This window comes from Homalodisca vitripennis, chromosome 4, assembly GCF_021130785.1.
Source record: "Homalodisca vitripennis isolate AUS2020 chromosome 4, UT_GWSS_2.1, whole genome shotgun sequence".
Lineage (NCBI taxonomy): Eukaryota > Metazoa > Arthropoda > Insecta > Hemiptera > Cicadellidae > Homalodisca > Homalodisca vitripennis.
The window spans coordinates 146,496,301-146,520,067 of record NC_060210.1 but is presented as its reverse complement, the minus strand read 5'-3'; the positions used below and the strand labels follow the sequence as shown (position 1 = coordinate 146,520,067).

Sequence of the window (23,767 nt, the reverse complement as noted above, 5' to 3'; positions counted from 1 at the left end):
TAAAAGCCTAATAAAACTTATTTAGGCCTTGACTGTGATCAAGACAAACAAGGCTGCTTGATTATAACTTCACGATCAGGTGTCTGGTGTCTACCACTCCTGACTTTGGTTCCACCCAACGAGTACAGACGTGAGGGGAAAACATATACTATAAATGCGGATATTTACATAGATAAACAGAGATATAAACTTGATGTAGAGCTTTCTAACAAGCCATTAACGTACAGACAACAAGTAGAAATTCATCCATCATGCAAATTCTATGTAAGTTTCCTTCACCAGTTTTTTACTCGCCGCGCTGGCTGTACAAGTCTAGACTCATATGTAAACAACCGGTTGTGGTGGCGACCATTTTGATTTTTGCGCAGTAAGTACAATATTAAACGTCTAACACATTTACTTCCTTCGAAGATTAATGGAAGGTGTTTAGTTCTTAAGATATGATTAATGGCTACTAATGGATTTTTTTGTAACTCAAGATAGGAACGAGAAAATCATTAAATAGACAAAATTTTAAACAATTGAGTAGTCGTTAAACATTTGCCTTGTGACATTAGTGCCTTTGGTGGATTGGTTGACGATACTTTCGTTATGTTCTGTCGGGCTTTTCGATGTCCCGTTCAATCAGGGTAAATTAAGCTCGTTTTATCATTATTGTTAGAGAAACCAATGTACCAAGTTCCAAGTCTCTAGGATCTTCCATCAACAGTTATCACCTAAACCGACTGAGAGACTGGTAAACTGCTCTTTGACGTCTTAACCTCAATAGGGTTCATCCTTGGATCACGAACTGTTCCAAGGTTTTAGTCTCTAGGCATTTTCTACCAATATTTATTGCACGTAGGGGCTGACGTATGCTCGTTGAACTGCTCTTTGATCTTGGACGAAAAGGAAGCTAACTAATTTAATGCTCCAGGACTTTTCTATCCAGAATTATCGTATAGACACAGACAGACAACGGTAATATTATTAAAGAAGCTAAAGTCGGATCCTGGAAAAGGAAGTAATATTGAAGTTTACAAAAGTTGTGAATTCGGTTACGTGGAGCAATGTGCTATTAAAATCAACACCAAATACAATTAATATAGAATGAAATTAAACTATTTGATTTTTTATTCTTAATTATCTTAGGGGAGGGGGTACAGTAATACGATATTTAATCTACTAAAATCGTAGGCTAATAGTTAAGAAGAACCAAGCTTAGCATGTGTAGCTAGAACCACGTTCTAACATGTAGGCTAAACTTTTCAGTTAGTATTTTTATACATATACAATACACTTTTGAGTATTTTCACAACTCACCCAAAATGAAATACTTTTATGAGATTCATCTTCAAATTTAAAGAATAATACGTCTTTAAATTTCCGTTTGTGCCTTGTGAGCAAACATTTCGTTACTTCGAAAAAAAATAATAGCTTGAATCACAAAAACGAAGGAGATTATAGTATAATGGAACCTTCTCTTCTTGAGAACAGCTTCGTCACAGGAATAACCGAGCGGGGTCGCCGCAGCGCTCGCTCAAGGTCGCGGTCATAAACCGAAGATGAGTCCGCGAGATCTCTGCTGTGATGACGGCTGCATGCGGCCAATTGTTGGGGAAAGCCTCTCTGGACGTCATCGCCGTGGAAGGTTACAGTTCCCATACACGTCGAAGCAAACATAATTATGCAGTGATTAAATAAATGATCTATCAAGGCCTCTCTATAACTCTGAAACATTCTAATCAGACAGATAGCATTCACTTATTAATCCTGATTTAAATTTCAAATGGTTGCGAACAAATACAATGTTTAACCTACCACAACAAAAAATACTGACGTACGAGATAAAACCCGAGTAAAAATAAACAACCTGCGTATGAAAACCTTAACGAGTGTGATGCATTGGGATAATTGTAATTTGCACAACATTAGATACATTGTATGAATAAATCAACATTCATAAGATGTAATGAAGGTAATGACTTTTTACTTGAATATTTGTTGTTTTATTGTTTCGCGTATAGTATATTCAATATTTAAACTGATAATACCGTACATTTTAGCTCGATACTTTCAGACATAAACTGACTCTTAATACTAAAACAAGAGTATTAACTTGTCTTTAGTCGAAATGATACACCTCTAAGGAGCTTGTGAAGTATACAAATATGAAATAATCATTTTATTATATATTAAGGCTATGTTTTTCTACAGTTTTATGTAGCCTAAGCTTGTCACTGGGTAAGAAATATGGTGTTGTAGGCTTTTCCCTGGGTAAGAAAAATGTCGTGGTGTAGGCTTGTCACTGTGTAAGAAATATGTTGGTGTAGGCTTGTCACTGGGTAAGAAATATGTTGGTGTAGGCTTGTCACTGGGTAAGAAATATGTTGGTGTAGGCTTGTCACTGTGTAAGAAATATGTTGGTGTAGGCTTGTCACTGGGTAAGAAATATGTTGGTGTAGGGAGTTAATTACTAAACTACCCATTCATTGTAAATCTACAGCTTCCTAATCCATTTTAATAATTATGAGTACTGTATTGTTGTTTAAAATCAGATAAACTATATGAAAGTTTTAATTTCGAGAAATTAAAAGTTTTCTTATGTTGAATGATGTTTCATGGCTGAGTCCATATTTCAGTTTTTAGCAGCTGTTACGATAAGACAATAAAAAGTCAGTTGATGTATTATTTGTGTCCCAAGGATAAGAAATACGTTTTAAGGACACGTTGTATTAATGAAGACATACACTTCACAGTAGGGATATTGATTTTACACGGTCACTCTCTTGAGGTTTTCGAAATCAAGTACCATTCCGATGTCCTGTTAGATATACAAAAGTTGGCAAATGATTCTAATGCACTCGGCTAACTTTGATCCAAAAGATATCTAAGCTGAGATAGATTTGTTCACATGTGTAAATCACCAACATTCATGTTAGGCTAGTTTTCTTACAAGATTTATCAATTTAGGAACACAACCATCACGCGATATTTAGCCTTGGACTCTGGAGCAGACCACAGGATGCAAACATTTAAAAATAACCCCATAAATCCGATGACAATATCCTAAGTTACTTTCTAAATAATTACTGATGAAGAGTATTATAAATAAGCGTAAGTACCATTATATCAGAAATCTCTAATCCCAATTCCAAATAACAGATTAGAAACAGTGATGTAACGACTTAGAAAGTCAAAGTTATTCTTGCTTGTAGGCGTATTAAAATAAGTCTAAACGGGGTGTTATAAAATCTGAGCTGAATTTCTTAGTAATCAATAATACAATTGTTTTTCTGTTCAACCTTTACTTATCACATCAGTTACAACATAATCACTCTACAAATACATTCATCTAGAAATTTTAACTGTAACAGATTTATAAAACAAAATGAAACTGTATTGTTGTTGTTCTTTTGCTTGTGTATGTTCAGTATCTGCCGCATTCTAGCACGTATGTTGTAAAAATGTCAGAGATTTTTTAAACGTTTTTTATTTATTTAATGGCGGCTATCTATATATCGGACGAATTTGTGGTCTTGGTTTTGTTATGCTCTGTCAAAATTCTGGAGATCCGATTCTTCTAGTCTTATTGTTGTCAGTATATTATTTCTTAAATTGTCACTAAACGTCTTTAAGGAAATAAACTATTTCCAGTAGTTTCCAAATATTTCCTTTTCATTATTTTCTGCTGTATTAGTTGGATTGATAAATCTGTTCTTAAAACTTTCAATGAAGGTCTATGCTGAATGATATTTACTAGTTGTATTCAGTATGGCACTTTACCGCTCCAACCGTAATCTTACTTTGAACAATCAAAAACTTATATTTTTTCCCCATGTCCACATTAAACACAATGGGTTAAAAAAGTAGTGTTCAGTTTTCTGTAATGATTCATTATTAAAGAATGTTAAGATAAAAGGACTTTCTTTTTTTCTTTTATTTTGCTGACCCGTCGTGGCTTTTTACCAAATTTCAAATGGTTTATATAATTTGAACTTTTACCCTGTGTCGTGAGCTCTGTTGTTTCAAGTAGTTCCACCAAATAGAGAAAAGAGAGGTGACAACGCGCAACAAATCCATGCTCCGGATCTGTTACGTCACAAAAGGTTGACGGTATTTCGTCACCGATTTGTTCTACTTCACTTACATCATCAGAGCATTTCCCCCGGGCACTGTTACGGGTATCGTACTGGGCGGATGTCGGACGATCGTCCTCACCGGACTATCTGCTGGAGACGAGGTACAAGGCCCGTTACTTCCGTCCATTCTTCGAAGTGTCAACTAGATTCTAATACTAAATAAATAGTCATAAGGAAATGTTAGATTGCCTGTGTAATAGTTGAAGATACCGATGCATCAGTAATACGATGCTATTTTCTAGACAATAACAATAGAGCTAATGAAGTATGAAGGTACTACTAGCAAACTAGTACTACAAGAATGATCTTATATTGTTGGTTATTGTTAGTTCTTATTAACTTTATTTCAATTTTCATCTGTTAAATGTTGATTCCAAGAAACTATAACTATTAATTTTGCCATCAAACAGCTAATTTGCATAAAATTTAGAATATGTTTGGCACATATCGAGACATTAAGATTCACTATGTCGTCTAATTTTAAATTTTTTTGATTTTGTATTATAATAATATAAATTATTTTAAATTTAAAATTGGTCTCATTACTAAAATAAGAACAAGGGAGCACAAGTATGTACTGATTGGACTCAACTAAATTAGAATAGCATTAAAACAAAAACTATGTAAAATAGATGTTTTAAATTTCAAAATTATTTACTTTGTTCCATTTTATGTAGTACTAAATTATCTAAGCAATTTATAAAATCATACTTTTCTTATAAAAAAGGGATTTACTTTACCTTTTACCTAAGTACTTTACTTTTTAAGGGAAGAACTTAACATAGAAATTAATTATTCAATCAATGCCAGGGCATTTAAGATAAATTGATAAACCACCAATAAATTCTCTAATTTATAGACAAAAACAATGGAGCTAATACTTATTATGGATGTTAGTAAGTAAAACTGTAAGAATTATCGTATTGTTCGTTATTGGTAATAATAATATTTCTTTTAAATTTAAATTTCATAACACGTTCATTTAACACGTTCGCTACTAGAGATTACCAAATCATTGTGTGGTGTATGTATAATCACTGAGCCGTTTAGTAGTGAAAGTGCTCAAGACTCAATCTCATTGTCTCAGGGCCAACAATCAACAAAGAAATCAGTAGTTCTGATCTATTGAACGTTATAATGCACAGAGATTCCAAAGGCATACAGAGGATTGAGTACATATCATTACACGCCCAGTTCAACAAGCAGCCAAACTGTTTAACGGAAGGAACACAGGCTGTCTGCAGCCCAGTGTCAACCACGGCATACGTCACACAACCTTCAAGGATATCCACATAGTTTCCAGGCCTGTATAACTAGTACCTCCGCGACCGCGACTGCTCCACACGTGTGAGGCTTCCTCGTTCTTGTCTGCCGTGGCCTCGGCTCTGACATTGCCAAACACGTTCCTTATCTACGCCACACCATAACGATGCAAAAGTTTGATCCTCAAACATTGCAATGCACTTTCGCCATTATTAACTTAGTCAAATATTACACGACGAAATGTCGATACAGAGACAAATATTTGACTCGAGTACATCGTGTCGTGAATGTTAATGTTGAATTTAGCTCAAGTTCACCTTTCTTTCGTTGTAGCGTCTGGTATTTGACGCTGTCTCAGACCTGACTCATGTCTGTCTACCAAATCTGGAGTCATGTTTTTTCTGAAGAGAAAGTCGACGACGAAGAAGCTCAAAAAGAACTTCTAAATTGTTTCGACATCAGAGACATCTAAATAGCTGGAAGATGAACTGGAGCTAAACTCAGCATTCAAATTGAATCAACCCTTCCTACAATAGTTACGTTTTGTTATTTGAATATTCGATTATCCGATAGTTACCTACTATGTAGATGAAACGTTTTTGTCAGTGGATTTTTAAAATATTGTTAGCAGCTTAGGGACTTGAATGAGAAGAGTCAGTAATTGGTGTTGTGAAAACCACATTAGTAAAACTTGCAAATAAATCAAGTCCAAGAGCCAATTTGCATTGCTTAAGCAACAGCTTAGTTTTCTTAAAGTAGATCGTCAGCCACCTTGGTTTTGGTTGCGGTCGAAATAGGAGACATTAAAAATATCAAACGATATTTTCCTCAGATCATATTTTAGCTAGCCTCGGCCGAACATATCAAGATTTGTTATTTGGATTCAAAATTGCGACTGTCAGGTTCTTCATCGGCTGATTTTAATATTCTATGAAAATTTTATAAGCTTCCAGACTAAAACCTGAATACAAATATCAAAAATTTGTTATATTGACCACTAGTTGTTTAGTTGTTGACGAAAGAGCTTAAGGACCCGACAGTGCCTTATTAAATTCGTGTAGTTGTCCATCCATCTGACTGTCTCGATAACTCTTGAGGAAAGTCCCAGATACTTGAAACTTGGTACTAAAGTTCCTCTTGGTCCAAGGAAGAACCTTATTTATTCTGGGGTTAAAATGTCCAAAACGCCGTCTGTCCGTTTGTCCGTGCAATAACTCGTTATGTTCTATCGAGTCATTCTACATTCCTTTGTATCCGGTTTATTCTATTTCAGTATGGTATATCTAAACCTTATTTTATTCCTGTTATTAGTCATACACATTTTTTATACGTTTTGCTGTCTTTTTCGTACATATTATCATTCAAGTTTTCTATATTTCAAAACACCCAGTTCTAAGCGTTGTTTCCTGCATTTTCAGTTTGAGATTAGATACTTAATTTCAATACGGTGGATGATTTTTTAAATATAACTAAATTAAACAGATCCACGTGCGATCTGAGTAATTATATTTCACATTTAGTTTTTAACGATTCGTTTAAAAGTGTTGATTGTAATTAAAATAGTGTATCTTATATATTAAAAATCACCGCAGTACTGGAAATAATGGATTGCAGTAAAAAGAGATTTCAAGTTACAAATACAGAATGTGGTTTTCTGTGTTTCATCAGACATTAAACCAGAGCAATTGTACTTCCCTTGTAGGAAATACTTCAATACATACCAAATAGTACCTTAACTTGTATATAATAATTATTGAGAATTTGTATTTATACCTCATTTCAAAATTCTTTTCGGTGCCAAAAAAGCTTAGAGAATGCTTTTAGGAATTTATTCGCATTAAAAAATCCTTTTTAAAACATTTTTACTGTGACCTCGTTCTCGCAGAACAGTAGTAACTCAAGAAACTTAAGGGATTGGTTGTCTTCAAGTGGTTAAAACGATCTCAACATCAAACGTATTACATCTCATGTACTTTGTAGGAATATATAGTCTTCAGATTTTAACTATATGCTTTATTCTGCACCAATTTAAAAATTTAATACTATGACTATTAGTTGACCGCGTCAAACAGATTTGAATATAATCAGGATGCTGATTGAGGCCACGGAACACGTGTCTGTGGTTTCCTCTTCCCTCCTGTTGCGGTCACGATGCAGACGATGAGGTGTCTAACAGCTCGTTAATTGTTATTTGCACCTACCATTGTGAAAGCGCTACTTATTTTACACCATCCGTATAGTAAGATACTTTTTTGTTGGGTTTTTGCTTCTACTGTAACTATTAATCTAATTGTTACACGACACATGTGTGTGTGTTAAGGCTGCAATACAAACTGCAACAACAAACACAACCTGTAGAAGAGTATTATTGTTTAATTTAACAACAGTATAGGCTACCGGAGAGCTTCTCAGATGTGCTAGTAGTGATCTCTGGTGAAATGGGCATTGATGAGAGTATTAATGGAGACGTTTATGACGTATAGCTGAACAATAAGCGAGTGCCGGGTGTGATGTTGCAGGAAGTAGGCCCAGTGATGGAGAACGCGCTAAGCAACAGTATACCGGAGAGCTTCCGAGATGTGTCCGTGCTGATCTCTGGCGGCACGGGTTTCATGGGGAAGGTACTGACGGAGAAGTTGCTGAGATCTTGCCCGGATCTGCGCCACGTGTACTTGCTGGTCCGTGAGAAGCGAGGCAAGAACATGCACCAGCGGCTGGACGAGATATTCGAAGATCCGGTAAATATTTGGACGTCTTATATACCAAACCGATAGACCAGTAGTGATCAAATTCTAATAGATTTTAATATTATTATTTGGAGTTTATATAACTTTAACCACCCATATTAATTCGATAAACTCTTCTGAAATAATGTAAACAGAATGGACTAATACAGTAATTCATACATTACATCACAACAAGTACAGTATATTCACTCTGAATTCGAATTTAAAATGTATAATGTAGATATAATGTTTAAATATCAAACAATCCACGAGTTTCCACAAATCTTGATTGATTTTTTTAGTAATACTCTATCAGAGAGCAGAAGTTAACTAACCTTCGAGTATGGAATAATAATGAAGTCGTATATAAACACAGAATGGCCTCCTTTCCATTATCATCATGGAAACTCTCGTTTTCAGTTAGTCACAATACTCCTTAATAAAGCCAAAGCAATGACATTTGTTAGTTAACCTTTTTTTTATTTTTTGTCTTCCCAGCTATTTTCGGTGTTGGAGCGGGAGCAGCCCAAGTATCGGCACAAAGTAACGGGAGTGAGTTGTGATATGGGTGCCCGTGGGCTGGCCCTCTCAGAGCACGATAAGGACCTTCTGGTGCAAGAGGTGTCGGCAGTGTTCCATGGCGCCGCCACTGTGCGCTTCGATGAGCAGCTCAGGACAGCCTACAACATCAACGTCAGGGGCACTCAGGAGATGATCAACCTTGCCAAGGAAATGAAGAACTTGAAGGTATGGATTCCGGCCAGCGATTTAGCTTATAAATGACTGTCTAGGAATTCATGCAGTGATGATATTGTTCATATTAAGATAAATTATGAGTTAGGTGTATAAATAAGACAGTGTAATGTACTTTTGCAAAACCACAAAGTCCAAAAACTCGTCCCAGTTTATTTGCCACGTAACAAATATCATTATAGTACCTAGTTTTGTTACTATAATGAAAGTATGTTCGAGGTTTCTTTTAAAAATTTGTTGTGTCCCCAAAATGGATTGGATGGATTTACTCATAAAATTTAAATATACACAAGCCTCCTTCATGTTATAGTGAAAGCTAGAGATTGATATCACTTCTCTAACCAAACGACGGCAAGTCATTGTTCCTGTAATGCTTTTACAACAAAAAGCTATCCTTAGTTATCACACTCTTATTCTGTGGAAAAACCAAGTCATTTATATGTAATAGAGAGTTAGTAAAAAGGTTATTATCAACTAATTATATGGTACCAAATCGCACAATCACAGGCATTTACAACACAATTATACCATCTAAGTTGTTGACGTTGTCGCAATATTAAAGCGATTATAACACCATTTGGTAGCTTTAAACTAACCTTTATGTGCATACAAAAGGTTAACTTTTTTTAGGCAACTTGTGTAGATATTCAGGATAGCCTCAGAAGGTCAAGAAGAACACGAAAGACACTTGAGGATTATTGAAACGAGTGGGAAAATGGTGTGTTCTTAAAACGTTTCAAAGAGTGATTTGGAGAGCATCGAGTAAATTTTTCTTTCTACAAAGTAAGCTCTGAAAGTACGAGTATTACTTCTTGTCCAAACAAGGTTCAGAAAACAGTTGACATTCCTCTGCTTTCTACAGCAGCCCAACTGCGTACATTCATCCTTTGTAGTTATTGTTTCTTTAAAGGGTGTGTTCCTGAATCAACAGTCATTCAATAACCATATTGAAACCTGTTATCTATAAGAATAAATTATATAAAAAAAGATAGTAAAATGGAGTGTAAGTTTTTCATAAAATTACAGCAATTTCGACGCAGATCTTCAACAGAAGAAAAGTTATTCCTGAAAATCTTAATATTTGTTTACTAAACGTTGTCATACACGAAAAGAAGTTACATCTATTTTACACGGAACTTCTAAATCTAATGAAGCAAGGAAGCGCTTCAGACCATTGACAAACTATAAATTTAGAAAATATTACTAACTTACATCGTCCTCCATGCTTATGAACAGAAAGCACCTCCGTCAATGGATTCGTCGAAAAATGTTGCAAGCAGCCATCACATATCATGCAAGCATAAACACATTGACCCAGCACCTTACCTCGCTTGAAGGAAATGAATCTACTGACTGAATGACCTGGAAAATCCTTGCTGATGCTCAAAGGAATAACTTACCTATTAGGGAATGGAAAATTATCCGTCATTATTTCTCAAGTTCATCGATAAACTTATTTTTAACAAATCACTATTTTGCGAAACGTGTTCAAAGAAGTTTATTTGTACAAGAGAGTATTTAATCATTCAGTTGGTAATGTTATCATTGTCTACGTTAGTCCGTGATTTGTGCATCTTAGATTACTGATTTCCAAAAGATAATTCCAAAAATTGTAGGTGGCCAAAACTTGGTCTGGATATTGAGATGTGTACGAAAAAATAAACATTTTAATGAACTAAAGTTACAATTCGCATACTAACTCCATTTAGTACATTTCAATGACCACACCAATTTCAATATTGTCTCTTTTGTCTGATTGGACTTCTATTGGAGTTGACTCGTGATAGTAAGCGTAAACCCAGAATACAAGAATCCCTCTGTTCGACACTTCAAGAAAAATTACCGATTCTCTAACTCCGTTTCTGGGATGGGGAGGAGAGGAAATAGTAGATCTTCAATAACAGGAAGAAACGTAATTAACAATACCACTCTGTTAATAGGTATAACTGGAGCTAGCTCAAGATTCTCAATATGTATAAGTTGGTGTGTTATATAATACAATGTTGCTAAATGTCATATTTAAAACTATATTCTGATTTTTGAAAACACATTAATGTCGAATACCCTCATATTGTAATACTATAAACAGAAATACAAATAACACCAACACCAAGGCATGAATTTTATTTCTAGGTTTAGGAGTACACCGCAATATTCAAAAGTTACGCTGTAAATAGTTGGTGGAAGAAACTTGCATTACTTTTGTGGATTTCTTTAGATTCTCGTATTATACGCTCTAAGCTTCCATTGGTTGGAGTCTATACATTCTGTTACAAATTATTAGCATGCAGTTTGACAAGTTTAATGCTCGTTTTAGGTGTTTGTTCACGTGTCAACGGCATATGCTAACTGCCACTTGGAGACTATAGAGGAAACTCTCTACCCGACCCCCATGGCACACGATCGCCTCAAGGAGATAGTCGAGCATGTCGATGACGATGTGCTGTTGGAAGCCATGCTGCCAAAGTAAGTTGACAGCCTAATTTATCAGCTATTAAGTCGATTACAAATGGAAGGGTGGATGTAATGAGGGGTGAGATGTAGTTTTGTTACTAGTTAAGAGTTAAAACCTACGCTAGTGTCGTTAATCAATACCCTTATGGCCACTGGAAGTTATAAGACATTTTTTTTTAATGTATCCTAAACCGTGGTGATTGGATTCCTATATAAGATGACAAACTTCTATGTTGTGAAATTCAATTTACAGTGTCAAATCACGAGCTAGAGAATTTTTTAGATTACACAGCACGTACAATTTGTTCCATTATGGAATCTATAAAACCAAAGCTAAAAAATTACTACAATTATCCTAATAATAATTGCACAATTATTAGTTTATTCTGACTAATACATACATTTTCACTTACAGATTGTTAGGAAAATGGCCCAATACTTACGCATTTACCAAAGCTGTGGCCGAACATGTTGTCCAGGAGCATTCAAAAACATTGCCTATAACAATCTTCAGGCCAGCTATTGGTAAGTAGTTTTATTATATACATTTAACCGTATTGGTTCTTTGATTTAACAAAGGTATACGATGAATATAACGAAAAGTTAACTAAATATAGTATATATATATATATATATATATATATATATATATATATATATTTTAGCTAAGTTTATTATATTTTTTCAATGCGCCTCCAACACTAAACAGCTCTAGTGAGAAACTCTAAAATTATAATCCAAAGCCTGTCTGCTAAAGAATTTAATCCATATGGTAACGTAAGACTTGTCTCGATAAAAGTACCTAACTTTCTCTTCGCCGAATCATATAAATCCAGAAAGATCACAGAGTTCCATAACACCATCCAAAACAAATAGTATAACTACTCCAGAAAATGTTAGCAGTTAATAATTTGTTTGTGCGTATTGAAATGAAGAATATGACATTATTGATCAAGTTCAATCAACTGTGAGGTTACCAAATTTTCTAGAAAAAAAAAAAAAAACATTATCTATATAATTAAATATGCAAAAACAACTGGCCTGCCTTTGAAATAAATCAAACCATCCTACTAAAACTAGAAAACCGGAAATTGCATAAATAAACATTATTACGTGTAGCCCCATGTGTTATTATACATTGACTTAGTAAAAATGAATATAAGCTGAACCTAAATAAACGGTTAGCAGCCATTTATAGACATATTACAAGATTTTTTTAAAATATTTACAACAAGTAGGTTCTGTTTAAGAAAATAAATAACTATTTATACTGGCGAGATGTTTTACCCACAAAACATTACTTACTTTCAACATAAAATTTATACATTTTGATTGCAAGTTTGATAAATGGTGTGTAGGACGTATATTATACTCGTATGTATCTTGATTAAATTAGTTTTGTGTGCGTTTCTACTGTTCTGAAAGATTATACTTAACGTATAACGCTAAAGACAATACTTACTTCTCTTATTATGGTTATTAAAAATCTCGCAATAAGTCTCCTAATGTCAATTCCTGCATATTTTGAAATGTTGCAGTAGTGGGAACAGCATATGAGCCGCTGATTGGATGGACAGACAACGTGTACGGGCCGACAGGTATTGTTGTTGGAGCTGGTTGTGGAGTGGTTCACACAATCTACGCCAACACTGACTGTGTTGCTAACATCGTCCCTGTCGACATGACGGTCAATGCTCTCATCGCATCTGCTTGGAAAACCATCAAAGATAGGTACACTAGCAATGTATATCAAGTACATTACATAAATTATACTATTTTACGATGTTATTTGAAGCTCTATGTTTTACTGCTATCCAGTTTCTATCTGAAACGTACATGCAGCTTTAGACCTATATATACTCAGTTGAGGATAACCTTTTACCAGTGTACTCTTATTCAGTGTAACTTACCATCCCCGTTCACTTTAATTCTAATTAATACCTAAAACCATTGATTTTATTTGTGACAAAAGAGATAACTCTTCCAATGCTATAAATTGAGGCACAAAATAGTGAGCTATCGGACTGCCATCTGTGGACTGAAATGCTCAGTTAGTAAATATTACAAAATTAGGTGGCGCAGCCGTAGCGTCGAAACTCAGAACTAACTGAAATAATCCCCCAGACAACAGTATGAATAAATTATCTCCTGTGTAACTAATGCCATAAAATCTTGAACATATTTTCTCAGAACTCAAATCACAACTAATTGGGCTGATTAATAAATCGAAAGTATTCAACTCAAATGTAGAATTAGTCCGATAAGACAAGTGTCTTATTAAAGTAGAACCGTAGTAATATATCAACTAGAATTATAGAACCAAAATGTAGGTGTATTTGATTCAATAAAAATAAATGACCATTGATAACTCAGAGATTTATGGCCAATGTGTAAATAATTAAAAATATAGCGAGGCGAAGCCGAGCGTGGAAAATGTTATGGAACCCTACAATCGAACTTTCGAGACGAATATTGAACGATACTGTTCATCACGATATACAAAATCACATGAAATCTGTTAATAGTTACCTGACATTTCATAGTATAGTAATTATTCTTTCATAAGAAAACAGAACACTATTTCAAAATTTATTTTGGTGTTAAAATCAGCCGTTTGAACATAAGACTGTCAAACCAAAAACGGAATCGCACTGATGTACATTACACATTTTTTAAACCGGATAAAGTACTGCAAAAGACCTTCAATAAATTTTAATTGCTTATACAAGAAAAGATATGTTTACTTAGGGAAATATTGGTTTACATGCTAAAAGTAATGTTTAGAAGAGAGAAATCAGATGACTTATCTAGGAGCGAAACGATGACTTTCGCAGAATCAGTTGTATTGGAAATTAGCCCATTACCATACAGAGTGATGAAAATATATTTTCTTGAAACTTCATGAAATTAACTGAAAATGCAGGTTTTTAAATTGTAAGTTCTTGTTTAAGGAAAACCTTACAGATTTGTACACGATCTCTTATTCATAGTCGTTGTTACGAGATTTAAAATATTATGTACTACAATATACACAAATGACATGTGTGATTATTTTCCACAAAAAGTTACCAGTTTTTAAGTTTATCTTTCTGTTTCCAGCCAAAACAAGCAAGCTCCAGAGGAACCCAAGGACTTGGTCAGTGACGAACCAAAGATTTATAACTACGTGTCATCAGTGGAGAAGCCCCTAAAATGGGGAGACTTTAAATATCTGATCGAGACTCACGGAACGAGTGTGCCTCCCATGAGAGCCATGTGGTACTATTTCCTGACGATCCACCGTTTCTGGATCACCCACCTGATCTGTACATATTTCCTGCACTACCTACCAGCCATCATCATTGACATTCTCGCCAAACTCACCGGCAAGGAAAGTCCCAAGTATGCATTCGTTTCGTGACAAAACTATGAGCTATTTAACAGTGTGTTTATGCAGCATGTAATTACGACTATGTAATGCAGATATACTCAAGTATTAATACTTGATACTGATAATGGTATAGCCTTCTAATTAGTCCAAAAGGATTGCTTGCTTCTTAGCAAGTGTTGTTTATTAATATTGTCGAATAACAAATTGTAATTATAGGACCAGTTGTATGTACGTCATGTACAAAACGCAGGGATTGGGGATTTGCAGTTTGATTTATTTCACTGAAGTGTTTAAGATGAAACGGGTTAATAAATAAAATAATGCCATGTCAACTAAACAGTCATCAAACATTCTTAAAAAGTACATTATGTTAAATTCTCGTATAATCTAATCGACTCACCACATTAATATTTCTAAGTAGAATTCACCTATTCCATTAATTTTATAAAGATTAAAGTTTTGAATTGATTTGAATTAGATCTTTGAAAGCAGCATTAGTAGCTTCAATGTATAAGACCGGCGGATACTGTTATTATGGCTTTCCTTGTAAAGCAGACGGAGTGAACGATTGCGTGAAATCATGAAACTTTTAACGGTTTGATAATCCTTTCTTTTAATCATTAAAATTGAATTAGGTTAAGGAAGTATTTGGATCAAATTTTTAATTTATTACTGAATATATATTTTGATTGATTATTATAAAAAATTACGAACGTAAGACCTTTCTTAGGCCAAGTAGCCTAATTCAAACTCTGTAGTTTACTTTAAGTATAATTTAAAAATGTAATCTTTTATTTTAACAGAATACAAAATTATACTTAAAACTAATATTTTAACCTCTATATTACAGCCTCTTCCAGGTTTATCGCAAGATAGATAAATTCTCCGGAGTACTGGCGTACTTCGCCCACAGATCGTGGAATTTTAGCAACAACAACGTTCAAGAGCTTTGGCGTAGTTTGAGCCCATCCGATCAGAAACTCTTCAACTTTGACATGAAGCAGCTAGACTGGGACAAGTTCTTCTACAATTATATTCGTGGCTTGCGAGTATATTTGCTGAAAGACGATATGAGCACTCTGCCCCAAGCCATGATCAGATGGAGGAGGTAAGTAGAGATCAGAATGTTGATATAACGAGTTCAGATACTCATATAAAGTCTATCTAGGTTATTCTCAACGTTAAAACAGCAACAGAGAATTGGAACTGTCAGACATTAAATTACATTGTTCGATACTAACTGTCACTAGAGCACACAGCTCATCCTCCCCGCACAATTTTAATCCACTAAATAAAAATGTGTTCTCTGTGGACGATATAATTATCAGAATTTTGATACGACTTCTGTCACTCTTATACTGCACCTAACCTTACAATTAGCAACTAACACGCTGTCGGGATAACTGATACAGATTCAAGTTTATACAGTACTCTGAGGTATCAAGTATGCACCTCTTGAACAAAATTGAACTTTTAGCACTAATATCATATTTTAGTTCATAACTCTCTTATCACTTTATAATCTCTTAAAATCAGCAAAAACAAAAGCATTAAAATTACAACAATTAAAGGATGAAGTGTATCTAATAACTAGTTCAAGTTTCTGTAAGTACGAATAAAAAATCTAAAATGTATACTGAAATTCTTATTAATCTAAGAACTCTGCTATAACGCTGTTCGGTAAGCTGAAATAGTAAATAAGGGATGTTCCTGACAAATGAATAATTGTGAAACAATGCTCATTTTGGCTTATTAAATTGTAGATTATATATAGTTCTGTAATTTTCATTGTCAATGTTTTATGATTTAAAAAAAACATCAAAACGCTTTGTGAGCCCATAGTAGGCAGAATTTAACAAACTAATTATTTTGATTTCTAGATGAGTCTTCAAACAGTACTTGTGACGTATTATAATATGTGCTTGGGTTTCAGATTCTACTGGGCCCATCAAACGCTCAAGGCTATTTTTGGGTTTCCTCGTACTCCGAGTCAGTTGGGCGTGTGGCTCTACCTTCTACAACGCTCTCAGTTAGTCTTCTGCTCTCCAACTGTTGTTTTATTTATTAGTGAATGTTCTTATTTATTAGTTTAATTGTGAATCTTTCTGTAATAGTTGTAAATACAGTTTCCTATTAAAATTGAAATGTTTCATTCTGTTAAGTCCCTAGTGTATTTTACATATTCACACAACGCATTTATTCTTGGCCGGAAAAATAGTCAAGAACAGTGAGCAGGATTGTCCCGTAAAGTAGCTAGTGATCTACTCTAGTATTATTAAAGTACTTGAAGTAGAAATGGTGGTAGGAATTGATTATGTATTATTTACTATTCTTTTTAAATAGTGTTATTGCTCTCGAATCTCAAAAAGTGAGCTGAGGACAAATCATCTGAATACAACAAAACTAGCTTGCCTCTTTACTTTGCTGGGCAAAAGTGACAATCGCAGCTTTTATAGACTGCTTGAAATGGTTTTTAACAAACATACAGTACAATATTAATTGTATCTCCAAAAGCTCATCCAGAGCATTAAGTTATGTACATACTTGTTTACAACACTGTCTACTTTTAAATCAATGAAATTATTCTGAAATATATTATTTTTAATTTTGAAAGCCCTCTAAGTTTAGCGTTGTTAAGAAATTTTTAAAATTATATTACAACATAAATAAACTGTGCGTTACAAAAAGCGTACTAAGGGTGTCATAGGCAACTCATTTTGAAATAGCATCCCAAGTATTCCTATCTGACATAAGCGATGAACATTCGAAGGAATTCCCATCATGGGAAGCGTATCCAAATTATTAAATGTCTAGATTTAATGGTCACTGATGTCAGGTAAGAAGCTGTTTCTTAGTGAGGTAGTCTCTATTCAAAGCATAGACAAAACTTTAAAATCTTCAACGTATTGTCCATGTTTTCCATATTAATCTTCCAATAGAAAATTATCATCCCCTTCTTTTAATCTTTGTGTATGTACATGTTACACAGCTATGGTGGGAAGAGTTGATCCAATGTAAATGTTGAGTTTTGCTCCATTTCACGTTTGCACTTAATCCAAACCTACTGTAGACCATGCTAAGTGAAAAATTGATCTTGATTTTGACCCCAACATTAATTACTAATTACATGGACTACTGTGTCAAGAAATATTACATATATTGCTTAAAATGCAGGATAATATACAATTTGAACCTCTGTAAACCCATGTTGCATTATTAGTAGGAAGTGAAATTGTCTTCTATAAGATTGGGCGTAACGTCATTTGACAGAACAAAAGATATTAAGGCATAAAATTACCGTTGTAGGTCAAGTACCGTAGTATATCGATTTGAAAAGGGCTGGTTCTACTGACTGCCAAATAACAATATCAATATTTTAACTATGTTCTCATTAAGCTTGTTAAAGCTTTTAAATCTTAATGTACCTTAAGGTACTCACATGGGTGGTATCAAATTTATCCTCAGGTGTATTTTTTCAAGCTCTCATTTTTTTTGAAGCGACAACATCTAGACACAGGGTGGATCTATGGATCCTCAATTCTAAGTTATATTATTTATTGAATATGTTCCAGACAATATCATTAGCTATAAAACTAACTTTAGGACAAAATTTTGTCCTCGTCTACGTTATAACCTAAGCATTTCACTATTTGCCCGCTTCAAAGCACAGTTACACTTCAACCCCCATGGAGGTAGTATATGATATCTGTTGCGAGGAGGTGATGGTCCTTCTTTGTTCTTGTCAGTGCACGTTAAATATGTACCCATTTCTCTCCACCGCAACCATTTTCATACAAGTAGTGTGAAGGTTACTTGTCACAATAAATTACAACTTTATTCCCAACGGTCCTTCCGTCGTAATCTCCCAACGGTATAACATGTATTCTCAACGCCCCTTTCCAAGCTAACCAGCGTGGCATTCTTTATTGGTTTTTCTAGCCTGACGACTTGCTGATCTCAATCAAATATTGAGTGAACATATCTAGAATCCATTCCCTCGTACATCATATATTTACATACTCCTACATACACCCAAGACCCCCCTTGTAAATTAAATGTTTAAAATTTTATACTTATTACTAACCCCAACATACGTCTATATTTTAATTATTCTGCTCCACTTTTATCAGAGAATCACGTTATCAGTTTTCACATTCAATTTCCTGTAAACCTATTGATACTATAATACACTTTGTTAGTAATTTTAATGTTTTTAAAACTTTCATCTTTGCAAACATATTTATCTACAGTACTATTTAATCCAAGACGTAGGATTTAATTGTCCTAAATAATAATAATAAAAATAATAAAGTTATAATCCATTAAATATTATCGGTCTACTTAATCCAGTAGCAGCTTGTAAAGAGAGTTAAAAATATATTAAATGACAATATTGATATCGTTGATCGAAGTCTTATTTTCGGCTCAAAGCAAATTATCAGAACAACCCCCAAGTACGTATTTTATGCAAAATCATCTTTGCATACATCAACTTAATAAAAGTTCGGTAAGCCTAATTTGTTCTGGAAAATAGTTTTCTCACTAATGTTAAAAATAAAGCAAAAAATATCTTATCTCAAACTAAACCTGGCACATTTAAAGGGTGCTATAAATAGGTAAGTTCATGATTGTGTTTTCAACAGCCTCCAACCAACAATGAAAAAAATAAGGAGAGTTGTAAGTACTCTCCCCTTTTCTGGAAAAGAAATTATAACGGGTCCTCCATCTGGTCATAAATTCATTGAATTATGAATGGGGATGCATCACCTCACTGATTTAACTTAATGCATACAATATAATCTAATAAAATCATTGTGTATTTCAGTTGATTCTTTATAATAAGTCTCCTTTTCCTGGTAAACAAAAATTCCGTAAGTATTTATTTGATAAATGAACTGTTACGATTTCACTTAGCTAGTAAGTTGGCGATGCTGAGGACCGTTTGTGATCAGTAATTAGATCAAAAGAAGGAATATATATATATTGAGATATAAAAACGAAAATAAATAATGATTTGGCATAGCTATAGTGAGAAGGGTTGGTTCAATGCGAGTATATTTGAGTTTAGTTTCATTTTACCTTCCGCTTAGTGCAGCGTCTTAAATCAGATACTGGTACACAGCTTCACTCCTGGCATCTGGGGTGTACGCCTGAATAAATCCATAAACAGTTCGTGACAAAAACGTTCAAAAATAGCTCTTTGCATCGTTTCGGCATCATAAACACCTAGACTTCAAAGGACTTATGCTTGTTGCCCAGCAGCTATCTAGTGTAATCTAAGTAAAAAGGTATTACAAGACAAGCTGCAAGGGTAACCAGAGCTTATTTGTAGCCAGCTGTCCCTGATATCGATACGATACAAAGATTAATAGTTAGGTAATAACGGTGATGCAATAATAGCGGTTCTTTGCTCATTGACAATGCATTTAGATAAAGGCAAGGCACATACGAGGATACTATTAGATTGTGAGCGGAAAAAAATTAAATATATTCAGTGCCTATTTGAAGTCAAAATTATAGGAAATGAATTGGACCGTTTTTACGTGTAAAAATCAAGGTGCACGTTCTTTCACTTCTTTCTTTCTATTTCGTAGTTTGAGAGCATTTTTGTGAAACTGCTTAGCCATAGTATTAGTCTAAAGATAAATATGTATACGTAACTCCTGGTTTATGCCTGAGTTAGCTAGAATAAGAAATATATTGGTAGCTTTGCATGATATAATTAAACATTCAGTTGGTATTAATAAAAAAATATGATCTTTAACTTAATGAAATGAAAATACGTATATAGGCAACAAGAATCTCGATCCAACAAAGTATAAATTGCTAATACTTATTTATCTACTTTTTTAGGCATTTTCCCATTACTTAATTATTTATGTACGGTGATTCATTCATAATCTTGAACCATGATACCATACGTTTGAAGAACGTATTGTAGCATAAACATGAAATGTATTCCAGCACAATCATAGACAGATATTTGCTACTGCTGTTCGAAACAAAATCTGCGAATTCTCGGGGTGGAACATCATTAGTCCAGATACCGTTTTCAAAATAATAATCTTTTTTAAGATTCAGAAAGCTTCTATGTTTATGTAAATGCTGTATATCAGTTTAGATACGGTAAGTTCTAATGATTTCATAGACATTCTGAGTTTAGTGTATTACAATATAAGAAACTATAAACAAGTATTTATGGCCAATTTATGGCGAAAAAGTGTGAAGGAAATGACTTGATATTGTCTCTTCAACATACATCTTCTAAATTTGTGAATTTGGTAAAGACAGCGATTTGGTGACCGCCAGACTCTGGAGTTGTACCAATTTCTAGGAACAAGTATTGTTTTAAATTTTGCGATTGTATTCTTATGTCTGGATATTTTAACGTCATATTAAGTACACCGAGAGCTATCTTTATAAGGAATATTCACAGCTCTCTCTTTGCGTTTTTTCTTTTACTCCAATTAATTGAATGTATGAGAGGAAAACGGAAAACTTCAAAATGATTTTATTGGATCCACTAATCAAGATAGAAAAAGTGTTCAACATAGAATTTTCAGAGCTTTAACGACTTAATATCTTTTTGTTATGACTTTTATGAAATCATTACATTATTTAATAGCCTTAAACTATAATTTTAGGTTTGAAATTTTATACTTAAAATAAAAACATATCTGTTTTAAAAACAAATGTCTAATTTTTTGAATAATCAATATATTTATTATTACAAAACATTCCATTTTTCATATTAGACAGTACACAAATATTTTAAAATAAGCAAATCATTTAAACTTAGTAACAAAAGCTTTAGTTTAACTTAAACTTGTACATTACATTCAAATCAAAAAATTGTCTTCATTTTATTTATTTCCAAACAATGGAAATTGAACGGAATTAAAAACATAGTACGAATAAAATAAAGTAACTCAATTGATTAGTGAACTCAAAGATAAACCAAACGTTTAAAAAATCGGTAAAAGATACGGACTATTTCACTCACTTTGGTAGTCATCTTCACTGTTAGAGCTGTTTGCCGTAGGCCAGGCCAATTAATTGGTCTTCATAGAATTCAGTTCAGTTCAGTTCAGGTTTATTGACATACGTTGGTACTTCAAATCGTCTCTTTGAACTCTCCTTCTGGATAAACATAAATACTTATTTTACATTTTTAGATATTGAATTATATTAAATATAAAATACCATAATTTTCGGACTTAAATATCTCTTTTACTGGCACGAAAGAAAGGGACACGTGAGGCACAAAATAAAACACTATATCTGACACAATCTGGTCTTATTTTTATTAGCTTAGTTATTTATACAAGTTTCCGCTAAAACGTTCAGGCGAATTATTTCTCTGGGTTTGGTGTTCATTTTGTTGTCGTGTTTCACTCTTCGTTTTTTTGAAGTTATATTTACTTTTTACAGCTGAGTCAATCAGTCTTACTTGAAATAGCGTAAAGGCTAATAAATGGTTTGCGACTAACAGGTACACGGTGGCCGTTTTTCATTGCAAAGTACTGAAGAATAAATATAGGTACTTCTAATGTATCAATAAGTCCCATTAAAAAAGTCTTTTTTATATTTGGGCAACATATGTTTGATTGTATATACCGGGTGAGTTTTTTCAAAGTGATCCAATAGCTATGTGTGTGGCGGGTTGCGTTTACGTTACTAGCCGCTGAGATTAAGGCGCAACAATCGCTTAAACTCACGATTTCGATTTGCAGATTAATTTGACAAATACGTTATTTTCAAGAAGGCCGTTTAAACCAACACTATAACCAACTAAAAACAAGGATAAGTCCTTTTATGGTATTATTCGGTATTATCTTATTATTTAGATTCCACCACAATCAGCACTGGCTACAAAACAGACTGATTTTAGCGAGTGTGGTGAGTTATTGCCAATACGATTCAAAGGAGGGTTTTTCTATATCTCTAAAATGGTTCAGGAGCTACGCATAATGCTACCCCGCCACTGAAAGTTTTCATCATCAGTCCGAAAAAGTCCTCGAAAACTATATTTGGGTGTTTAATTGTATATATATATATATATATATATATATATATATATATATAACTCAGTTATGTACAACAATCTGGCTTAGTATTTTACCCCTTCAACTTTCTTCAGTTATGAATTCTTCACCCTCACTTCTGGGAATGTTCATTATGACTTCTGTATGAGTGTGGATTATTAACTTGACTATCCTTACTTTTATATGTTATCTCTGACATAATTATAACATTCATTTAGTTGTACATCTGATTCAAAGACTCTAAAAGTTTACCTGAAATAATATCATGAGTCACCACTGTAGATAGGCTCAAACAGGTTATAATACCAAATAAAACATAATTATGTTTTGTTTGTCTTCAACTGGTTGAATTGGGGAAGAAACAAATTAGGTGATTGTAGTTCGAAATTAACGTAGAAAATTTGTAGTCAATTTAAATTGAAAAAGGAAACTGTTCCTGGACTCATTCCTTCTTCAACTCACCTGGATATTCAAGGTCGAGTTTAACCAGCGAAAGTGATGAAATATTTTACTTCCTGTACTGAGATATGTATGGGTGACATATGACAACTTTGCTATTTCAGTTTATTTTCCTTTATTTTACTCACACATTCAATGAAATAAAAAAAAAACAAGTTTTATCCCATCACATATCCACGGTCCATGGGAAATTCCTCTCCACAATATGACAGAGACTGCAACTCTATTTGGAATCCACTTAGAGATATATTTTTATTAAAGTGACTACTTCTTTTTAGTGGGCTATGGATGTATGTTTTGCACGGGGGAAGGAATCGTCACGGTTCTTCGCTTTGTAGCCGCTAGGGGCGGTATTATCGTGGCCATTTTTATGTCAGACAGCCCGGGCAGGGCGTTTCTCCGTTCATTGGCTATCCAGGCATGCTAATGAGAGGTTACCGTCCTCCTTATTGAAGTGACTACTTTTTGGCGATGTATGGATTGGTTTGAATAAATCTACAAATTACTGAAATGTAAAAAATATTACAAAAATTTATGTAAAATTAATAGAAAATATAAAACTTTTTTGTGTTAAAG

The 23,767-nt window shown here is 33.8% G+C and overlaps 1 protein-coding gene across 1 annotated transcript in view; it reads left to right on the top strand.

Moving 5' to 3' along the window:
- The window catches only part of LOC124360265 (fatty acyl-CoA reductase wat-like), a 35,372-nt gene extending 18,540 nt beyond the window's left edge, over nucleotides 1-16,832 (top strand). Inside the window, exons 2-9 of the mRNA XM_046813715.1 lie at nucleotides 7,904-8,122; nucleotides 8,609-8,857; nucleotides 11,181-11,329; nucleotides 11,733-11,842; nucleotides 12,856-13,048; nucleotides 14,417-14,698; nucleotides 15,538-15,795; nucleotides 16,621-16,832. Of these exons, the coding sequence (XP_046669671.1) occupies nucleotides 7,919-8,122; nucleotides 8,609-8,857; nucleotides 11,181-11,329; nucleotides 11,733-11,842; nucleotides 12,856-13,048; nucleotides 14,417-14,698; nucleotides 15,538-15,795; nucleotides 16,621-16,780 (1,605 nt within the window). The 5' untranslated portion in view covers nucleotides 7,904-7,918 and the 3' untranslated portion in view covers nucleotides 16,781-16,832. The remainder of the gene's footprint in view (nucleotides 1-7,903; nucleotides 8,123-8,608; nucleotides 8,858-11,180; nucleotides 11,330-11,732; nucleotides 11,843-12,855; nucleotides 13,049-14,416; nucleotides 14,699-15,537; nucleotides 15,796-16,620) is intronic.
- The last annotated feature ends 6,935 nt before the right edge of the window (nucleotides 16,833-23,767 follow it).